At 35.5% G+C, this 24,099-nt stretch overlaps 1 protein-coding gene across 4 annotated transcripts in view; it reads right to left on the bottom strand.

The window, feature by feature from the left end:
- The window catches only part of SUGCT (succinyl-CoA:glutarate-CoA transferase), an 827,778-nt gene that overhangs the window by 712,887 nt on the left and 90,792 nt on the right, over positions 1-24,099 (bottom strand). For 3 of the 4 annotated variants that reach the window (XM_067042879.1, XM_067042881.1, XM_067042880.1), the window contains one exon: positions 19,988-20,131. The exons of the other annotated variant lie outside the window; for it this stretch is intronic. In XM_067042879.1, coding sequence (XP_066898980.1) covers positions 19,988-20,131 — 144 coding nt within the window. The remainder of the gene's footprint in view (positions 1-19,987; positions 20,132-24,099) is intronic. 4 annotated transcript variants of the gene reach the window in all.

Genomic DNA, 24,099 nt, shown 5'->3' with positions numbered 1-24,099 from the left:
TAAATTGAACAGAAAGCCAAAGGAGAATGTACTCATTTTACTATTGCAGCCTGAGTTGAGTTCAACAGAATCAAAAATATAAAAGAATTACAGAGCTATTTACTGGAAGGGAAGTCATCATTTCAGAAAAGATTCAATGGTTTGCATGATTTCAAACCAAGTTTTAAGTTTCTGCAGCTTCCTTTAGAGAAAACCTCAGAATGTATCTGCATTGTCATCTACCTTATATGAGTGGTTCAGGGCTTCCCTGGTGGAGCAGTGGTTAAGGATTCACCTGCCAATGCAGGTGACACAGGTTCAAACCCTGGAGCAGGAATATCCTGCATGCCGCAGAGCAACTAAGCCCATGCGCCACAACTACTAAGCCTGTGCTCTAGAGCCCGTGAGCCACAACTACTGAGCTGCGTGCCACAACTACTGAAGCCCGCATGCCTAGAGCTCATGATCCACAACAAGAGAAGCCACTGCAATGAGAAGCCCACGCACCACAACGAAAAGTAGGCCCCACTCACCACAGCTAGAGAAAGTCCACACACAGCAACAAAGACCCAACACAGCCAAAAATAAATAAATAAATTTATAAAGAAAAAAAGAAAAGAGTGGTTCAGTTTTAGGAAGAATTGACTGAACTGAAAACAAACTATCCCACCAAGAAGACACAGTGTTCTTGGAATTTTAGAGATAACTATATGGATTCTAGAGCTGCCCCGAAATTTCTGGCAATTGCCTCTCAACAATGTTTTAATCCTCTGCCCCTATGAAAATCCACCTAAAATATAAAATTGCTGAAAAATCATTAATGTAAAACTTGAATCAGAAGTGATATGGACCTTCACTTGTACAGAACATGAGTTTTTTTTTAATATTAATGAAAATTTATATATAAAACCTAAACTTTCGAGATAGCTTCATCCACCAGAGGGCAGACAGCAGAAGCAAGAACAACTACAGTCCTGCAGCCTGTGCAATGAAAACCACATTCACAGAAAGATAGACAAGAAGAAAAGTCAGAGGGCTATGTACCAGATGAAGGAACAAGGTAAAACCCCAGAAAACAACTAAATGAAGTGGAAATAGGCAACCTTCCAGAAAAATAATTCAGAATAACAATAGTGAAGATGATCCAGGACCTCGGAAAAAGAATGGAGGCAATGATCGAGAAGATGCAAGAAATGTTTAAGAAATATGTAGAAGAATTAAAGAACAAACAAACAGAGATGAGCAATACAATAACTGAAATGAAAAATACACTAGAAGGAATCAACAGCAGAATAACTGACACAGAAGAATGGAAAAGTGACCTGGAAGACAGGATAGTAGAATTCACTGTCGCAGAACAGAATAAAGAAAAAAGAATGAAAAGAAATGAAGACAGCCTAAGAGACATCTGGGACATTAAACACACCAACATTCGCATTATAGAGCCCCCAGAGGAGAAGAGAGAGAAAGGACCCGAGAAAAAATTTGCAGAGATTATAATACTCACAAACTTCCCTCACATGGTAAAGGAAATAGCCACTTCCAAGTCCAGGAAGCACAGAGAGTCCCAGGCAAGTTAAACCCAAGGAGAAACACGCCCAGACACATAGTAATCAAATTGACAAAAATTAAAGACAAAGAAAAATTATTAAAAGCAACAAGGGAAAAATGACAACATACAAGGGAACTCCCTTAAGGTTAACAGCTGATTTCTCAACAGAAACTCTACAAGCCAAAAGGGAGTGGCATGATATATTTAAAGTGATGAAAAGGAAGAACCTACACCAAGACTACTCTACCCAGCAAGGATCTCATTCAATTCGACAGAGAAATCAAAAGCTTTACATAGAAGCAAAAGCTAAAAGAATTCAGCACCAACAAACCATCTCTACAACAAACGCTAAAGGAACTTCTCGAAGTGGAAAACACAAGAGAAGAAAAGGACCTACAAAAACAAACCCAAAACAAGAACACAGTAATAGCAACATACATAGCAATAGTTACCTTAAATGTGAATGGATTAAATGCTCCAACCAAAAGACACAGGCTTGCTGAATGGATACAAAAACATGACCCATATATATGCTGTCTACAAGAGACCCACTTCAGACCTAGGGACACAGACTGAAAGTAAAGGGAAGGAAAAAGATATTCCATGCAAATGAAAATCAAAAGAAAGCTGGAGTAGCAATACTCATATCAGATAAAATAAACTTTAGAATAAAGAATGTTACAACATACAAGGAAGGACACTATGTAATGATCAAGGGATCAATCCAAGAAGATGATTTAACAATTATAAATATATATGCACCCAACACAGAAGCACCTCAATACATAAGGCAACTGCTAACAGCTCTAAAACAGGAAACTGATGGTAAGACAATAATAGTGGGGGACTTTAAAACCTCACTTACACCAATGGACAGATCATCCAAACAGAAAATTAATAAGGAAACACAAGCTTTAAATGACACAATAGACCAGATAGATTTAATTGATCTGTATAGGACATTCCATCCAAAAACAGCAGATTACATTTTCTTCTCAAGTGCACATGGAACATTCTCCAAGACAGATCACATCTTGGGTCACAAATCAAGCCTCAGTAAATTTAAGAAAACTGAAATCATATCAAGCATCTTTTCTGACCACAACACTATAAGATTAGAAATCAATTACAGGGAAAATAACATAAAAAACACAAACAAATGGAGGCTAAACAATACATTATTAAATAACCAAGAGATCACTGAAGAACTCAAAGAGGAAATCAAAAAATACCTAGAGACAAATGACAATGAAAACACGACGATGCAAAACCTATGGGATGCAGAAAAAGCAGTTCTAAGGGGGAAGTTTAGAGCAATACAAGCTTACCTCAAGAAACAAGAAAAATCTCAAACAATCTAACGTTACATCTAAAGGAACTAGAGAAAGAAGAACAAACAAAACCCAAAGTTAGCAGAAGGAAAGAAATCATCAAGATCAGTGTAGACATAAATGAAATAGAAACAAAGAAAACGATAGCAAAGATCAATAAAACTAAAAGCTAGTTCCCTGAGAAGACAAACAAAATTGATAAACCTTTACCCAAACTCATCAAGAAAAAGAGGGAGAGGACTCCAATCAATAAAATTAGAAATGAAAAAGGAGACGTTACAACAGACACCACAGAACTACAAAGAACTACAAAGCATCATAAGAGACTGATACCAAAAACCAGACAAAGATACTACAAAAATAGAAAATTACAGACCAATATCACTGATGAATATAGATGCAAAAATCCTGAACAAAATACTACCAAACAGAATCCAACAACACATTAAAAGGATCATACACCATGATCAAGTGGGATTTAGCCCAGAGATATAAGGATCCTTCAATATATGCAAATCAATCAATGTGATACACCATATTAACAAATTGAAGAATAAAAACCATATGATCATCTCAGTAGATGCAGAAAAAGCTTTCGACAAAATTCAACACCCATTTAGGATTAAAAACTCTCCAGAAAGTGGGCATAGAGAGAACCTACCTCAACAAAATAAAGGCCATATATGACAAACCCACAGCAAACATCATTGTGAATGGTGAAAAGCTGAAAGCATATCCTCTAAGATTAGGAACAAGACAAGGATGTCCACTCTCGCCACTCTTATTCAACATAGGTTTGGAAGTCCTAGCCATGGCAATCAGAGAAGAAAAGGAAATAAAAGGAATACAAATTGGAAAAGAAGTAAAACTGTCACTGTTTTCAGATGACATGATACTATACATAGATAATCCTACAGAGGTCACCAGAAAACTACTAGAGCTAATCAATGAATGTGAAAGTTGCAGGATACAAAATTAATGCACAGAAATCTCTTGCATTCCTATATACTAACAACGAAAGATCAGAAAGAGAAATTAAGGAAACAACCCCATTCACCATTGCAACAGAAAGAATGAAATACCTAGGAATAAACCTACCTAAGGAGGTAAAAGACCTGTACTCAGAAAACTATGAGAAGCTGATGAAAGAAATCAAAAATGACACAAACAGATGGAGGGACATACCATGTTCTTGGATTGGAACAGTCAATATTGTGAAAATGACTATACTACCCAAAGTAATCTACAGATTCAATACAATCCCTATCAAATTACCAATGGCATTTTTTATAGAACTGGAACAAAAATTCTTAATATTTGTATGGAGACACAAGAGACCCCGAATAGCCAAAGTAATCTTGAGGGAAAAATACAAGAGCTGGAGGAATCAGTCTCTGACTTCACACTATACTACAAAGCTACAGTAATCAAGACAATACTGTACTGGCACAAAAACAGAAATATAGATCAATGGAACAGTATAGAAAGCCCAGAGATAAACCCATGCACATATGGTCACCTTATTTTTGATAAAGGAGGCAAGAATATACAATGGAGAAAAGACAGTCTCTTCAATAAGTGGTGCTGGGAAAACTGGACAGCTGTAGAATGAAATCAGACCACTCACTAACACCATATACAAAAATAAACTCAAAATGGATTAAAGACCTAAATGTAAGGCTGGACACGCTAAAACTCTTAGAGGAAAACATAGGCAGAACACTCTGGCATAAATCACAGCAAGATATTTTTTGGCCCACTTCAAAAATAAACAAATGGGACCTAATGAAACTTAAAAGCTTTTGCACAGCAAAGGAAACCATAAACAAGACAAAAAGACAACTCTCAGAAAGGGAGAAAATATTTGCAAATGAAGCAACTGACAAAGGATTAATCTCCAAAATACATAAATAGCTCATAGAGCTCAATATTAAAAAAAAAAAACCCAATCCAAAAATGGGCAGAAGATCTAAATAGACATTTCTCCAAAAAAGACATACAGATGGCCAAGAGGCACATGAAAAGCTGCTCAATATCACTAATTATCAGAGAAATGCAAATCAAAACCACAATGAGATATCACCTCACACGGGTCAGAATGGCCATCATCAAAAACTCTACAAACAATAAATGCAGGAGAGGGTGTGGAGAAAAGGGAACCCTCTTGCACTGTTGGTGGGAATGTAAATTGATACAGCCACTATGGAGAACAGTATGGAGGTTCCTTGAAAAACTAAAAATAGAACTACCATACGACCCAGCAATCCTACTACTGGGCACATACTCAGAGAAAACCATAATTCAAAAAGACACATGCACCCCAATGTTCACTGCAGCACTATTTACAATAGCCAGGTCATGGAAGCAACCTAAATGTGCATCAACAGATGAATGGATAAAGAAGATGTGGTACATATATACAATGGAATATTACTCAGACATTAAAAGGAACAAAATTGGGTCATTTATAGAGACGTGGATGGACCTAGAGACTGTCATAGAGAATGAAGTAAGTCAGAAAGAGAATACCAAATATCATATATTAATGGATATATGTGGAATCTAGAAAAATGGTACAGATGAACTGGTCTGCAAGGCAGAAATAGACACACAGATGTAGAGAACAAATGTATGGACACCAAGGGGGGAAGGGGTGGTGGTGGGATGAATTGGGGGATTGGTATTGACATATATACACTAATATGTATAAAATAGATAACTAATAAGAACTTGCTGTATAAAAAATAAAATAAAATAAAATTCAAAATAAATAAATAAAACCCAAACTTTCTATAGCCACTTTCACCTGCTAAGGTGGTGAATTAGCTGGCTGAGATGGAAATACCAACTGGAGCAAACAAGAGGCTAGCCAAAAACTGAAAAGGAAACACTGGGTAAAGAGATGTCCACAGGGAATATTGGAAAGCTCCAACATATTCCTGGGACTCTAGAAGGCCACATGCATGTGCAGAGCTGTATGCATGCACAAGAATGACCCAAGAAGGCCTAATATTTTACTTATAGCCGACCTTGAGGTTCTGCACAAGCATGAGTGAAAGAAGAGTTGTAAACTCTGTCCCAACACACAGAGTGTCTCAGCAAATGTGAAGAGATACATTGGTTCAAGGCAGTTAAGAAATTCTATGCCTAATTATCAGCTGACCACTAAGCTAACTGAACACAGTGGCTTCAAAAGACAAAGAATAAAGACTTTATAAAATTCATTCAGAAAAGTCATTAAACAAAAAAACAACAACAGTGAATAGCAACAACAACGAACCCTTGAGCACGGGAGAAATCTGAACTCCAAAGTTTCAACACTCTATTATTTAAAATATCCAGTTTTCAACCACACACAAAAAAATTATGAAACATGCAAAGAAACAGGAAAGTATGACCATTCACAGGGGAAAAAAAGGCAGACAACAGAAACTGTCTCTGAGAAAGCCCAGTGTTGTACCTAATAAAGACTTTATTATTTTTTTTTTGCGGTATGTGGGCCTCTCACTGTTGTGGCCTCTCCCGTTGCGGAGCACAGGCTCCGGACGCGCAGGCCTAGCGGCCATGGCTTACGGGCTTAGTTGCTCCACGGCATGTGGGATCTTTCCCAGACCAGGGCACGAACCCGTGTCTCCTGCGTCGGCAGGCGGATTCTCAACCACTGCGCCACCAGGGAAGCCCAATACTTTTTTTTTTTTTTAATATTTATTTAGTTAGTTAGTTTGTTATTTGGCTGCACTGGGTCTTAGTTGCAGCACAAGAGTTCTTTGTTGCCATGTGCAGGATTTTCGATGCGGCATGTGGGATCTTTAGTTGCAGCATGTGGGATCTAGTTCCCTGACCAGGGATCAACCCAGGCCCCCTACATTGGGAGCATGGAGTCTTTATTTTTTTTTTTATAATTCTTAGTTAACTTTTTTTTTTAACATCTTTATTGGAGTATAATTGCTTTACAATGTTGTGTTAGTTTCTGCTTTATAACAAAGTGAATCAGCTATACATATACATATATCCCCATATCTCCTCCCTCTTGCGTCTCCCTCACAAAGCACTGAGCTGATCTCCCTGTGTGATGCAGCTGCTTCCCACTAGCTATCTATTTTATATTTGGTAGTGTGTATATGTCCATGCCACTCTCTCACTTCGTCCCAGCTTACCCTTCCCCCTCCCCATGACAGAGACAATCTTGAAAGTAGCAAAATAGAAGCAACTCATCACACGCAACAACTCCTCAATAGATTAGCACCTTAATTCTCACAAAAAATCACAGATGCCAGTCAGCAGTGGAATAACGTATACAAAATGCTAGGGGATGGGTGGAAGAATGTCAACCAAGAATTCTATACCTGGCAAAACTATTCTTCAAAAATAAAGATGAAATTAAGACATTCCTAGATAAACAAAAAAGGAAGGATTTGTTGCAAGCAAACCTGCCCAATAAGAAATACCAAAGGGCTGAAATGAAAAACAAAAACAAAAAACACTAGACGGTAACACAAATCCATACAAAGAAATAAAGAGCAGCAGTAAAACTAACTAAAATAAGTATAAAACAAAGTATAAATGTACTTTGTTTATAAATATTTTCTCCTACCTGATGTTTAAAAGAACTGAATAGAGCTATAGTGGTAAACCTGTGTAGATGCGCATACAATGTATAAAGACGTAATCTGTATGACAATAATAGCACAAAGAGGAAGGGAGGGAACAAAGCTATACTATAACAAAGCAAAGTTTTTACATGCTGTTCAAATGATGTTGGTATTAATCTAAACTAGACTGCTTTAGATTAAAATGTTAATTGTAACTCCCAGGGCAACACTAAGAACATACGGAAAATACGTGTGGGCGCACGTGCACGTGTGCACACGTACACACGCAATGGGAATTAAAATAGTACACTAGGGCTTCCCTGGTGGCGCAGTGCTCGAGAGTCCACCTGCCAATGCAGGGGACGTGGGTTCATGCCCCGGTCTGGGAAGATCCCACATGCCACAAAGCGGCTGGGCCCGTAAGACATGGCCGCTGAGCCTGCGTGTCCAGAGCCTGTGCTCCGCAATGGGAAAGGCCACAACAGTGAGAGGCCCGCATACCACAAAAAAAAAAAAAAATAGTACACTAGAAAATAACTATTTAACAATAAAACGGCATTAATGGAGGGACAGAGAAATACAAAAGACACAGGATATAGAAAACAATAGCAAAATGGCAAAGAAAAAAAGCAGAGATTGGCAGAATATGTTATAAAAATTGATCCAACTATATTCTGTCTATAAAAGACATATTTTAGATTCAAAGACACAAAGAGATCAAAAGTAAAAATATGAAAAAAATATCAGGTGTAATGGGCTGAATTGTGTCTCTCCCCAAATCCGTATGTTGAAGTCCTAACCCTAGCATCACAGAATGTGCCAAAATTTGGAGATAGGGTCTTTCAAGATGTAAATAAGTTAAAATGACATCACTAGGATGTGCCCTAATCCAGTATGACTGATGTCTTTATAAGAAGAGAAAATTTGTATTCAGATATATACAGAAGGAAGATGATGTGAAAACACAGGGAATGATAGCCATTGACAAGCCAAGGAGAGAGGCCTGGAACAGTTCCTTCCCTCATGGCCCTCAGAAGTTAACCCTGACAGCACCTTGATCTTAAAGTTCTTAGAGTTCAATCCTCCAGAACTGTGAGAAAATAAATCCTTGTTGCTTAAGACACCCAGTCTATGGAACTTTGTTATGGCAGCCCTAGCAAATAATATATCATAAAAATGGTAACCAAAAACAGATTGAGAACATCAAAAAAACAGACTTTGAGGCAAAAATTGTTACTAGAAGCAAATTACATTTTATACATTTATAATACATTTATATAATTATAATAACAGTTATAGTAATAATATGATATATAATAATTATAATATTATAATAATAGTACATTTTATAATAATGAAGTGGTCCATTTATCAATAAGACATAACAATTATAAACATATATGTACCTAACAGCAGAGCACCAAAAACATGAAGCAAAACTGACAGAATTGAAGGAAGCAAAAAACAATCCAACAATAAGAGATGGAAACTTAAATATACCATTTTCAATAATAGATATAGCAACTAGGCAGAAAATCAACCAAGAAACAGAAGACTTGAAATGCAAAAATGCAAATCAAAACCACTTCAGACCCACTATAATAGCTAAAGTAAAAATTATGGGGAATAGCAAGTGTTGACAGGAACGTGAAAAAACTGTAAACCTAATAAATTGCTGGTGGGATTGTAAAATAGTGAAGCTGTTTTAGAAAAAAATTGACAGCTCCTCAAATGTTACACAAAACTTTACCACATATACCAACTAGACCAAACAAACATCTATATAACACTTCACAACATCAGCAGAATACACATTCTTCTCTAGCACACCTGGACCATCCTCCAAGATAGACCAAAAACAAGGCTCAGTAAATGTAAAAGGACTGAAACTACATAATGAATGTTCTCCAACTACAATGGAATGAAGCAAGAAACTAAAAATAGAAGGGTATTTGGGAAATTCACAAACAGGTGGAAATTAAACAACACATTCCTAAAAACCAATGGATCAAAGAAGAAATCTCAAAGGAAATTAGAAAGTGATTTGAGATGACTGAAACAAAACACAAAATACCATAACTTATGAGATGAAGCTAAAACAGTTCTTAGAGGGAAATTTATAACTGAAAACAATTATATTAAAAAAGAAAAAGACCTCAAATCAATAACCTAACACTCCTCCTTAAGATACTACAAAAAGAAAAGCAAACTAAACCTAAAACTAGCAAAAGGAACGAACTATTAAAGATAAAAGTGGAATAAATGAAATATAGAGTATAGGAAACCAACAGAGAAAAGTCAATGAAATCCAAAGTTGGTTTGTTGGAAAGATCAACAAAATTAACAAACCTTAAGCTGGACTCAGCAAGAAAAAAATAAGGGAGACTCATTTACTAAAATCATGAATAAAAGAGGGAATATTTGTACGGACCTTACAGAAATAGAAAGGATTCTATGAGAATACTATGAACAATCATCTGCCAATAAATTAAATAACCTAAATGAAATGGATAAATTCCTACCAAGATACAAATTAGTGAAACTGACTAAATAATAAATAGAAAAACTGAATAGGCATATAACAAGTAGAAAGATTGAATTAATAATCATAAAACTTAACAAAAAAAGCAGCAGCCCAGACTTTTTTAGCTTCACTGGTGAATTCTACCAAATAATTAAAGAATTAGTACCAATGCTTCACCAATTCTTCCAAAAACTAGAAAAGGAGAAAACAACTCATTCTACAAGGCATCTTTCTGATACCAAAAACCAAGAAAACCATCACAAAAAAAAGAAAATTACAGAGCAATTCTCCTTTTTGAATACAGACCCCCAAAATGCTTAGCAACATACAAACAAACTAAATATAGCAACTTTACCAAGAATTATAAAGCATAACCAAGTGAGATTTTTCCAAGGATTACAAAATTGGTTCAATATACAAAAATCAATATCAATTGTTAATCAATGTTAATTAATCAATAATCAAATAACATATTAATGGGATAAGTGACAGAAACCAATTAATGATCTCAATAGTTACAGAAATAGCATTTGCCAAAATCCAACACCCTTTCATCATACTAGTGGTGAAAAACTGAATTTTTTGCCTTGAAATCAGGAAAAAGAAAAGGATGTCTGTTCTTGACACTTCTATTCAACATTGTACATGGGTTCTTTCTATCCAGGCCAATGAGGCAAGACAAAGAAATGAAAGATTGCTCATGCCAGAAAGAAAGAAGAAAAACTATCTCTATTCACAGATGACATGACCTTGTATATAGAAAATCCTATAGTATCCACTAAAATATTCTTAGAACTAAAAGCACAAGCCCAGCAAGGTTGCAAGATACAGAGCAATACACAGTCATTATGTTAAGCTCTATTGCTCAGTGCTGACCACATTACTTATCAAAATCATTCTCCCAAAAGACAAGTCAAGATTTGTTATATTTGCATACTCTTCTTAAAAGCTAAAACATATTCCCCAGTCATCCTTATTCACCATAACATTGCCAAGAATAACAGCATGCTTGGCACTGGGAGCTCAATAAACATTTAAGTGAATAAATAAATGAATGAATGAATACTGGGAGCACCTTATACCCTTAAGGATAAGTATAATACAGTCTCTGGATCCAGACTGAGTTCAGGTCCCAACTCTGCTATTTACTGGCTGTGTGACATAGGGCAAGTTACAGTGTTATTCTGCGCCTCTGCTTCCTCCTCAGTAAAATGGGAATAATAAAACTGTTGGGGAAATAAATCAGTTAATATATGCAATGTGCTTAGAACTGTGTTTGGTATAAAGTAAATGTTACCTAAGTTTTATTATGTTTTTAAAGTCACTCTCGATGATTCAACTTTGGAGAATATTAACAGCCTATACAATACAGCTTCTACTCCAAGGTCAGCAAGTTCATAGCACTCTCCCAATGTTGCACCTTTATATTATTATTGTCAATAATCACAGCACTCCTTTTCCAGAAACTGTCTCAACCTTCTCAATACCAGTCTCCAGTCAGCCCAAGAGGCAGAAAAGACTAACACTGTTTGCCGTTCTGTGTTGTTTCCACTATCATTCTACAAAAACAGCACCAGAACTCAACTTTTGCTCTACAGGCTTGATCTAGTACCCTGCCAATAAATTCACTCCCCACAAAAAAGAACAGTCCTCTAACTGACTTCTAACTTCTAAGAGGCCTACTAGTCATAGAATATTGGATTATTATTTAAATTAAATGTCACATCTCATGTTTGTTCTTCAGATGAGTATTAATAAATGGCCAGATTTACTGCTAATGTCAACTTCTAAGGAATGTCTTTCACTGGGCTTTTTGTCAGTGCCTAGAACATGTCAAGTTTTATCCTGCTTCAGGCTTTTGCATTAACTGTTCTCTCAATCTGGAACATCTTGCCCTGGCTGACAGAAGTGTCCCTGCTATCTTTACGAAACTGTTGCATATCCTTATGCCAGTTTATCACTATTACTTGTTTATTGTCTGTATATACAACTACAATGTAAATTCCATGGGGCAGGAAACTTGCTGGCTTGTTTATCATTTATTGTATAATCTGGCATAAGAAACAAGTGTGGATGGATGGAAAGATGGATGGTAGATGGACAGATGGATAATGGATGGATGATGGATGGATTCCGTGAGTGCAGATTCAACTTAATTTCTTAGTCCCTAATAGGTTTAAAAAATAGAGACCAAAATCATAACTTTAAAGTGAAAATATATTTAGTATATGGCATTTACCATAACGGAAAAGTAAACTAAGCATTTTAGAAGATTTTCTATAAAAATGGCTGAAACCAAAGCAGTTTCCTTTTAGCCCTCAATTAACTAGAAAATGAAATCAACCAGAGTATCAAAATTTCTAAGCACTTCAGCTAATCAAGATCTTATTTTACATTGGTGGTCTATAATGACTATAGGCTATGAAAAAATTAAAAAATTATTCGGCATTATGCCTCATACACATTCTGTGAAGAACCGACGTGATTTCCCTGGAAATTAAATCTCAGTCACCATGCTTGCTGCCAGTGGTTTACTTATCCTTTAGCTGCAATGATGACATAACAGTTGGGGCCAAATAGATTCCACTGGGAATCAGCTGGTCCATAACTTAGGACAGGTAAAGAGTCACCATTAATTAGCAAATATAGAAGGATGTAATTACTACATTTTATTCTACATAAAATTTTCTGACCCTAGAAAGTACCAAGATGAAGGTGGAAGTGATTAACTTAGCAACAAAAACAAACTGTTCTACTCTAGTAATAGAGAACAGAGGGGATTCTAAGACTGTTAAACCAACCTTTAGGGACAGTCAATTAAGTTCACTATTCCACACGATCCTTCGAAGACAAAATCTAAATTCGGGGAATATTCATCAACACCAATGGTTCTTTCTCCTCCTACTTCTTTTATACCTTTATCTTAATCATGTTTCTATTTTTCAGAACATTTTGAAAGCACCAAATTGTTTTAAAGTATCTAATGAGAATTAAATTAGATCACAAGGAAATTTGTCTTCTGGTTTTATTCTATTCTCCTTTGAGATATTCTCCCACTAGTAATTATTAATCATTACAAGTTAAAAGCCCTGGTTTCCCTCATTATGGCTCATGTCATATACAAATATGACATGTCCACGAATATAACTAAAGATTTCAGTTATATAAAACCAGAGCATCCTCTCAATACACTTATATTTTGCTGAATCTTCTTTAAAAAAAACAGTGAACTGTGTTTTGTAATGCAGTCAACTTGTCTTCAATCCAACCAATAGTATAAAATAATAACGGAAAATAATAGATTATCTAAAATCTTTGCAGTTTTCTTTGGAAGTCATCTGATTTTTCATTTTGTGTGTGTGTCTTTAACTACCTACTTACTCATCTTAATATTAGTTAAATGTTAATATTCATATATCCCCTGAAATTAAATTGATAGAGCAGTGGGAGGCCTTTGAGAATTAAAGAACTGAAGTTAGACGAGGATGAAAAATTGGCCACAAGAAACTAAAGACTGTCAGGTTGGCAGGAGCCTTCAAGACAGGAATGCATTAGGCTCCTCAGGGAAATTCAAATGCAAATTTGTAGTTCCCAGATTTCTTCAACTTTCTGATATTATCCTTTTTTTTTTTTTTTTTTTTCCTCTCCCTACTCCAGTCTCTCAACCTCTTTGGTCACAGACTGCTGCTTCTCCATCTTTCCCCCCTCTATTTACCCTTCAGGATAATCTCAACTTTCAGCCTCCACTTCCTTCCTGTATACAGGATTGTCTTTCCTCACAGACTGGGGACATTGGAGACTGTTCTCAAGGTAATTCTTCCGGAGCTAACTTATTAATTAGGTAGAGTGCCTAAGGCCCACAATACTTCAGGGGTACACAAAAATGTTTTCATTTTAATTTATTTTAAAATCAGAAGAAAAAATGAATATGTAATACCAGTAAACACACAATAATTAGTTATATTCATCTTTATACAAATGCAGTTATAAATATAATTCTTAACATTTTTATGGAGGAAAGGACCCATAAAGGCAAAATTTTCTAGGGCTCACAGAAATCTTAATAGCCCTTGAATTCTTCTGAAGTCAGCCCAGCCTTACATCCCTCCACAGTCAAAACCCATGCAACTCTAGCCTCATGGATAAGACCCAGACCAGAGGTGACTATAAAGTATTTATTTCAAAATCTGATTTATGGTGATGGCTGCAAAACTCACTAAATCCACTAAAAACTGTTGAACGGTCACCCCTGAAATAGGATGAGTTTTATCATATTTTTAAAGGTATACATTAAATAGGAAAAGCAAAAACACAGGTGTATCTAAAGACACAAAAGTATCAGATTATTATACTTGTTTGAATTCAAAAGTTTATCCATAAAAATGTGCTATAATAATGAGTTAAAATCGCATCTACCCTAAATATGAACAATCTACAAACAAGGAAAAAAAGGTGAAATTAAAAATGCCGAAACATTCTATAAGTGAAAATAATTATAGAAGTTTGGTGCTAAAAAAACTAACTCATTGTAGTAGTAATTAGGGGAGCCTGGTTGCAATTAAGTACAGGAAGGATATTAAAACTTTCTAAAGGTATTTCTGTAAGCCACAACAGAAGAATAAGAGCAACAGAGTAATTGGAACCACATCCAAACCCACTTCCTTGTTATTTACCAATATCATGTAAAGAATACTGTTTAGATGCTTAGATGCTGACATTAGACAATCTTCAGTTGACAACTTTAAATCATATTAAGGCTAAGAAAAAAAAATCAAAGAATTTTATGACAAGGTTTAAAAGTTTATAGCCTTGAAACTACAAAAAATTTGGTGCCCACTACAAACCACATCCTGACAACTGTCATGTCTCTATGGTGAAATGGTTTTGTTGTGGTTGAGGCAATCATTTCTGAGTTAATTATTAGCTACTATTCAAATCAAGTGCAATTTGTCTATTGTACATTAGATCACTTCTAAGAGAGGGGGTACAAATTTCCTTTTTAGCAACTGATACTGAATGTTATAATCATTCATTTGTCATCCTATGCAATGCAATCAAAATGAATAGAAAACTATGTTTTTTACCACTGCATGAAATGGCAGTCATTTTCCAGGCAGCTGAAGTTAAGTTCAAATGTTATCTGCTTAATGCAAGTGAACATTTATATTAAAAAAAGAAAATGAATACATTTTTTAAAACGTGAAGTTTCCTATTACGTTACTTTGAAAAGTATCTAGCAATAGCACTTCCCATTTATATAAAGCAGATTTTAATCATTTTGTGGTTTGGTTTTTAGATCTAAAATCTACAAATGTTATCTTAAATTGACAAACTAAGTGAAGTTAGTCAAGATTTCTCTAATATGAAAAGATATAATAATTATGATAAAATCATGTCAATAACCATCTTTTTAATCTCAGCATATTTCTAACATTGTGAAATTTTTTTCAATAACCTAATAAAATTAATGCTACTCATCAGTAGTATACTTTCTAATAGACAAAGAACTTGCCACATCCTTTGTTGCACTAGAACTTCAAAACAACCCAGTATGTTAGTATACTGAACATTTGTTGACTGGCTCCCCATCATCCTTTTCCCCTTCCTCTGGCTAAAAAATAAGTCCACCATGCTTCAAGGAAATCACCTCTCCCCAGTCAAAGCTATATGGTTTGGGTGGAGTTAACCCTGTCCCTTGTATCAGGAATGGCTTAAGCCAATCAATATACTTTAGCTTTCAGGTCTCATTAATTGGTTCAGGAATAGTTCACTTAACAGTCACAGTCTTGCGTTCTGGGACTTCTAGGAAAGGGCACTCACTTCCTTTCTCTTCCATGGGAACCACTGAAAAATTCAGAAACTTTCCTGGGTGGTACAGTGGAAGGATGTAAGATCTGGAACAAGAATTGCTAAAACTTTAGCTCTTCACAATGAAGAATGGAGAAAAGGGGGGAGACAAGGAGAAAGGCAGAAAGCACAGAATAGGAATGAAAACAGGGAAGGAAAGAAAGAAAAGCAAAAAAAATTAAAAAGAAAAAAGAAAAGAGATGCCAAAGGCTAGAGAAGCACACATGAGAAGAAAAGAGAGTCCAGGGCCAAAGAATAGGGCAGAGGCAAAGAATCAAAGACAAACCGAGCTTAGGCTGTAGTGGGTTCAAAGAATGAAAATGCTCTTATCACCCGTTGTGTTGCCCTTCAGGAAGGCTTCAGCATAAATTATTACCTGTACCACTGCCCTTTGAAACTCTCTAACACTGTTCACAGCTCAGAGGTTATTCTGAATGTGGCAACGGTAGCAGCATCCAAGGAGACATAGTCTTTGGTTGAAAGACCATCACCTAACAGAATTTATAAACAGAAGCCTTAAAAAGTTAAAATTCAGATTCCTAAGCATGATATATGAGGCCCAACCACATTCTGCAACCCCATTAGGGAACCACAGGGAACTATATATCACCTCCAACTTTCCCATACAACCTGGCTGCCTCCACTAGTAAACTCTGAACAGCTATGTCACCTCCCACTCCAAGCAACCTAGCACAGAACCTGGGATACAGTTAGTGCTCAGTGGACTAGAGCTGAAACAAAAAATCCAGTCATCCCAGACTCCAAATGCTATTTTTTCTCAAAATTCTCATATTTCAACAAAAACACTTGTCCATCAGGTTAAAGTCCATGATGGCTTTCACTCAGTGGATCTACACATGATTAGGTAATGACCCAGAAGAGCCCACTTTGTTGCACTATCTTACTGTAGCTCTTGGCATGCTTTTGGGAAGTGGGGGCAGTCTTACTATGTGTTTCCTTATTACTGAGTGCACTTTTGCTTCCCCTGCCTCTTACTCAATTTGCCTTCTCCCCTTTAGCTTCAGCACAGGAAAGCTCGAGCTTGCCTGTCCCTCAATGTCAAAGCTTTTCCTTCATTAAGCAGGGGAAAGAGAATGATTCAGGATGTCAGAAACCAGAGGTCTTGCTGTGACTCTGCTGCTCAAGCAGGTCAACCTCTCTTAGCCTCAGTTTTCAGTAAAATGAGAATAGAAATACCTGGTCTACCTATGTACCTCCAATGATAGTTATGAGAGCAAAATAAAATAGTAGATGTGTAAGTGCAAAGCTCTAAAATAAGGCATAACAGATTTTTATTGTTAAAAGGTAGTTAATGACAATGGCCAAGATATAGAAACAATGTAATTATTGTCCATAAATGGATGGAGAGATAAAGAAAATGTGGTATGTACATACACTGGAATATTATTCATTCATAAAAAAGAAGGAAATCTTGCCATCTACGACAACATAGATGGATCTTGAGGGCATTATGCTAAGTGAAATAAGTCAAACAGAGAAAGACAAGTACCATGTGATCTCACTTATATATAAAATCTAAAATTTTTTGAAATTTTTATTTAAAAAATATACCGAATTCATAGCTACAGAGAACAGATTGGTGGTTGCCAGAGGTGAGGGATAGGGCATGGGCAAAATAGGTGAAGGGCGTCAAAAGGTATAAACTTGCAATAATAAAATAAATGTCATGGGGGTGTAATGTACAGCATGGTGACTACAGTTAATAACACTATATTGCATATTTGATAGTTGCTAAAAGAGTAGATCTTAAAAGTTATCACAAGAAAAAATTTTTGTAACTATATATGGTGATGGATGCTAACTAGACTTACTGAGGTGACCATTTCACAATACATACAAATACCAGATCATTATGGTTACACCTGAAACTAATATAATGTTATATGTCAATTATAAAAGGTAGCTAATGAGCCTTAAATACACTAATGATTTTAGCTTCCTCTGACTGGGTTAGCTACAGCACAATAGGCTAAATTACCGCTACCATGTTTGCCGAAAGCAAATCATTTCATCATTAGTTGTTTATCAAGGACTTATCCTACATTGATGATTTCCTACTTTTTTCTAATTTTCCCTTAGCAAGTTTAAGGGTTATGAGGCATACCCATCGGTCACAGTGGTTCTCTGATTGATCTCCAATGATTGCTAGACCTGCTATTTGACAAATACTGGGCTGGGCTTTGAGGATACCACTATAAGCAAGAACAAACATTATTCCTGCACACATGGAACTTACAGCCTCAAGGAGCAACATGAACAACAAATATAGACACACACCCAACGTGTGCATGAGTTTGCATTTACTGTGCCCTCACTGTGAAACGGCCCTACCCGTGATTCCACCCACCTCCATGCCCGCCCCCATGGAACCACACACTGCCAGATTGTGAATCACTGTTAGGTGCTAGAAGAGAATTCAACTCTATAATACTCTACAAGAGAATTTTTTCCAAAGCTAATTAATTCATCATTGACATATTATAAGAAAAGCAGTCTGGGCAGAGATCTGAAGACCTAAGCAGAGCCCCAAATACAGGACCAGCTACATAATTTGTGAGTACTGGTGCAAAATGAAAAATGTAGGGCCTCTCATTCAAAAAATATTAAGAATTTCAAGGCAGTGACAGCAGAGCATTTAAATTAAGCCTAGTGCCTTCTGTGACTGCATAGGTCACACACCTATGAAATCTTCATGGCTTCCATATTTACTGGATGTGCAATTTTACCCAATCACTTAACCTACCTCGGGTTCCTTACAGCTATAAAATTAGGGGAGGAAGGAAAAAACTTTCAGCTTCTTCCCAGACATGACATCTGCTTCTCTGTTAAGAAGAGAGATCATTCATTTGGAGAGAGTTCTTTTACCCTTTTCTTATAACCATTAAAATCCTGACTGTGACTCAAAGCTAGTGCTGAAAACTCATAAATAGTATTTCACCTTCAATCGTATTAATGTTTTTTTACTTCTATGCACTATCTTAATTTTGTCTAAAAGAAAAAATCTCCAAAGCAGAGTTCCAAGATTACTATTTTCCCATGTATGCCATTCAAATCTGAAATTCCCAACTGAGGTCTTTGTCTATGAAGTAATTTTTCCCACAGTAAAATGTCTCCTTGTACAAGTTAGATATTTTCTTTTTTTTCCCCTCCTTGAAAAATTACCTATTCAAAATCAACTTCCACATATGGTACAGCATCTAGGTCTGATCCAGTAAAAAGGAGGCAAAGTGTCAATTTGGGAGTAAGTTAACCCTTTTATTCCACTAGCTTAGTATTTAGTATAACATAACTGACAGCTATCTAAACCAAGGGTTCTTAATCTGGAGCTTACGGTAAGAATTTTGGGAAGTAATTAACTTGAATGGGGAAAAAATTATATCTTTATTTTCTATCAACCTCTAACTAAAATTTAGCATTTTTTTCAATTATGAATGTAGACAACAAACCACAGGAGTATTAGCAGTACCTAAGTATGACTTGATCACCAGTAAATATTCTACATATTTTCTTATATTATAGTTGCAGATATCTCAAAATATCATTCATGCTCAACATGACCTCAAAATCGCAAGTTATTGAATCCCCTAACAGATATCCTGTTTTAATGTATTAATGAATTATAACACAAAATTGGTTTCTACATTGAAGTAACTACATTTCAATATAATTGGCTCCCTCTGTAATCCTAAGTATCTCATTCTACACATTTAAAAACATAATTCTGAGGAAAGGTCCACAGACTTCACCAGATTACCCAAAGGGTCCATAGCACAAAAAAGATGAATAAACTCTGGTAAAAAGAAGTTACAGAGCTCACATGACAATGAAATAGAAACAACTGTACTCCTGTCTCAGAAACAGTAATAGACCTATCCTAATAAAAACAGTCTTTAAAATTCTGGTTCAACAGCAATGTCTACATTATAACAAAATCTTTGCGGTCCATTTAATTTGACAATATCAAGGACACCAAAACAGAACAGCTTTTGCTGTTGTTGTTTTGTGTTTTTTTGGGGGGTGGGGGAAATTCTGTTGTTTTGTTTTTTGTTTTTGCACATGTGACCACAGGATTTGATATGAAAAAGTGTAACACAGATACATGTTTTTATGCCACTATCTATAATGTTATTTGGATTGGTACCTGGGATGACAGTAGGTTACAATCAATGAACAGTCCTTTTCCGGTTTTATATCTTTGTATCAATCCAGCCATAATGGCTCCATATGCATAAAGGCCAGTGGCAAGATCAGTCATGGCCACTCCTGGACGAACTGGATCTCCATCCTGATTTAAGGGTTAGGTTGAGAAAAACAGAGAAACTGAAAATTAAAACCATCATATGAGTTCACAAATATCCTAAGGTCAAATAAAAGGAAGAATTGTATATCATGTGCACACACACATACACACACAAGAAATACAACAAATTGCTGTTATAGATATCTATTGGTGGTAAGGATATATTTACATTTGCTGTATATTTATTATTTTTCTGAACCCACCCCCTACCAACCAAACTAAACCAAACCAAATGAAATAAAAGACTTTTAAAAACATGTCTAAAGTTCCTTCTTAATATATTTTACATTATTTATACCAAAAAAAAGGTAAATAAGTGAATTTGAATTTAAATGAGTTAATCTGTTGGAGAGGAAAGAGTTAAAGAAGTATTTTTTTCTTGTTGGGTTAGGAAGTTCTCCCAGGAAAGAAGAGGGCAGAAGACCTAGAAGACCTGGTCTAATCTTATAAGCATGCTAATAACTGGCAAATACACTAATGGTATTTGCTTTAAAAAAAAAAAAAAAAAACGTATATATAAAAGGCTTTTAGCAGGATACTCCTGCCTTAGAATTACTATGGTAAAGAAACCTAGCATCTATAGATTTATGGGGCGTAAGGCATGAGCTATGCAACTATCTGGGTATAAAATGCAAATGTTCCAATAGCCCATCAGTTTTGTGCAGTATGAGGTAACCCATGTACTGCATCTGAGATCTTATCTACTGCCCTGTGGTTGAGAATGTAGCTATTGTGAGAAGCAAGGCACTGGGAGCCTATCTCAGTGTCCAGGAGCTCCTTCTGCTTCTCCTGTGCCTTTTTATTGCTTGAATCCTTAAAATTACAAGTAAAGCTTGATACCGATCCATGCCAGTCTTACTAACAATCCAATCCTTGACCCATACGTAAAGGTATTAGAATGGTACCAGGCAAACAATAAGTGCCCTATAAAAATTAGCTATCAAATTTTTCATCATTATTAATCATGTTGTATCAGATAGTTCCTATTTTTCACTACCTTGAATTCTGCCAAGTCTTTCATTGCACATAATGCCTAAAAAAACCTATATTTCACCTAGTTGATCTATTCATTCATTCACTTCCTTATTCATTAATTCCAGCTGTTGTTCAGTCATTTTCAGAAGCTAATTTTTTCTTTTCTGAAGGCCATACATAAACTATGTTAATCATCTTACAAGACAGCTAAATTTGTTTAAAGCAAGTAAGTGAGACTGTACAGGGACTAAACTATTTTTCCCTGCTTTTCAACACAATTTCAAGGAAGATATTGCCATAAAAATTGGAAACTTCTGGGGGCCTTCTAACTATTATTATTGGAAAAACTTGTAGTGGCTTGAATCCATAAATTTAAAATTAATACCATCATTTGGATTTAAGATTATTTAATGTATTAAAAGTGAGAGGTAAGTTCAAATTTAAGTTTATAGACATCATCTGCTTTCTTACTATAATATTAATACAATCACATTTCTTGAGACGTTTTCTATACTTCTCAGACCAGTAGGAACAAATCATATAATAAATCCTTTATATTACATTTTAAGTCTCCTGAAAAGCAGAGACTATACCCAATATTCTAAAAATATCAATACATTATCCAGAATAATAGCATGATCTGTATGAACATTAAATATTGTCACCATATATTAGAGACAACATTGTCACTGCTAAAAATGACCATTTGTGCCAAATAAGTTTAGTGAAATACTAATTTAAAGAGGCTTGCTAACACACTTTAGATTCAAAGATATAAATAGGCTGAAAATAAAAGCATGAGAAAGGATATATCATGCAAACAGCAGCCATAAGAATGCTGGAGTGGCTATACTAATATCAAACAAATAAACTTAAAACAAAAAAAGCTCTAGAGAAAAAGAAAGAGATTTTATAATGGAAAAGGGTCAATGTATCAGGAAGATATAACAATTAAAATCATACATGCACCCAAAAATTGAACCAGCAAAATACAAAAAGCAAAAGTGACAGATCTGAAGGGAAAAATAAACCCTTCATGAATAACAGTAGGGATTGTCAATACTGAAATATGAATAGTGAGCAGCACAACTAGATAGAGGATCAAAAAAGAAATAAAAAACTTAAACAAAACCATAAACCAAGTATACCTAATAGATATAAAATGCACATTCTCAAGTGCACATAGAACATTCTCTAGGACAGACCATATCCTAGGCCAGAAAACAAGCTAAAATAAATTTTAAATGAGTGAGTTCATACAAAATATATTCTCAGATCACAATGAAATGAAATTAGAATCAATAACGGGCATATTTGAGAAACTCAAAAGTATGTGGACAGTAAACAGCGTACTCCCAAAACACCAATGAGTAACAGAGGAAATTATATAAGAAATTAGAAAATACTTCAAGATGAATGAAAATAAGGGCATGACATACCAATATTTATGAATGCAGCTAAAGCAGTATTTGAGAGAAATTTAGAACTGTAAATACCTATATTAAAAAAGAACAGGGGCTTCCCTGGTGGCTCAGTGGTTGAGAGTCTGTCTGCCGATGCAGGGGACACGGGCTCGTGCCCCGGTCCGGGAAGATCCCACATGCCACGGAGCGGCTGGGCCCGTGAGCCATGGCCGCTGAGCCTGCGTGTCCGGAGCCTGTGCTCCGCAACGGGAGAGGCCACAACAGTGAGAGGCCCGTGTACCGCAAAAAAAAAAAAATAAAGAAAGAACAAAGATCTCAAGTCAATTACCTAGCCTTCCCTAAGACATTGAAAACAAGAAGAATAACTAAACCCAAAGCAAGCAAAAGGAAGGAAATACATATTGGAGCAAAAAATAATGAAATGCAGAATACAATTCCAATAGAGAAAGTCAACAAAACAAAAAGTTGGCTCTTTGAAAAGATCACTAAAACTGACCAACTATTAACTGAACTGTCCAGGAAAATGAAAAGAGAAGCATTCAAATTACTAACATCAGGAATGAAAGAAGGAACATCACTAACAACCTTGCAGAAATAAAAAGTATTACATGGGAATACAATGAAAAATTGTACACCAACAACTTTGATAATCTAGATGAAATGGACAAATTCCTAAAAAGACATAAACTACTGAAACTGACTAAAGAATAAACAGAAAAACAGAACATATAACAATGAGAGAAACTGAATTAGTAATTGAACTTCCAACAACAACAACAAAAAGCTTTTTTTTTTTTAGCTTTGCTAGTGAATTCCACCTCTTTACAAATACTTCTACAACCTGGAAGAGAGGAAACACTTCTCAACTCATTCTATAAGACCAGTAAAAACTGAGGTCAAGCCACACAAAAAGATCAAAGGAAAATAAAGCTACAGAACAAAATCTCTGATGAATGTGAACACACACCAAAAAAATCCCAACAAAATACTAACAAACTGAATCCAGCAACATATAAAAATGCTTATACACCATGACAAATCAGGATTTTTCTCAGGAATGGAAGGTTGGTTTAACACTTGAATATCAATCAACAAAAGCATATGATAAAACTCAACACCCTTCATGATAAAATACTCAACACCAACACTAGGAATAGAAGTGAAATTCTTCAATCTCATAAAGGGCAAATGTGAAAAAAAAAAAAGCTAACCTCATAGTTAAAGGTGAAAGACTGAATGCTTGGCCCCATTAGGAACAAGACAAGGATGTCTGCTCTCATCACTCCAATTAAACATTATACTGGAGGTTTTAACCAGTGTAATCAGGAAAGAAAAAGAAATAAAAGGCTGGAAAGAAATAAATAAAACTACCTTTATTTGCAGGTGACATAATTTTATATACAGAAAATCCTAAGAAATCCACCAAAAAAACTGTTAGAACTAGTGAGTTCAGCAAGTTTGCAAGATACAAGGCATTATACAAAAATCAATCTTATTTCTACACAATAACAATAAATAAACCAAAAATGAAATTAAGAAGCAATTTCATTTACA

Source organism: Kogia breviceps, chromosome 9, assembly GCF_026419965.1.
Source record: "Kogia breviceps isolate mKogBre1 chromosome 9, mKogBre1 haplotype 1, whole genome shotgun sequence".
Classification (NCBI taxonomy): domain Eukaryota; kingdom Metazoa; phylum Chordata; class Mammalia; order Artiodactyla; family Physeteridae; genus Kogia; species Kogia breviceps.
The sequence above is the reverse complement of the archived record's forward strand: the minus strand, read 5'-3'. Positions and strand labels throughout refer to the sequence as shown.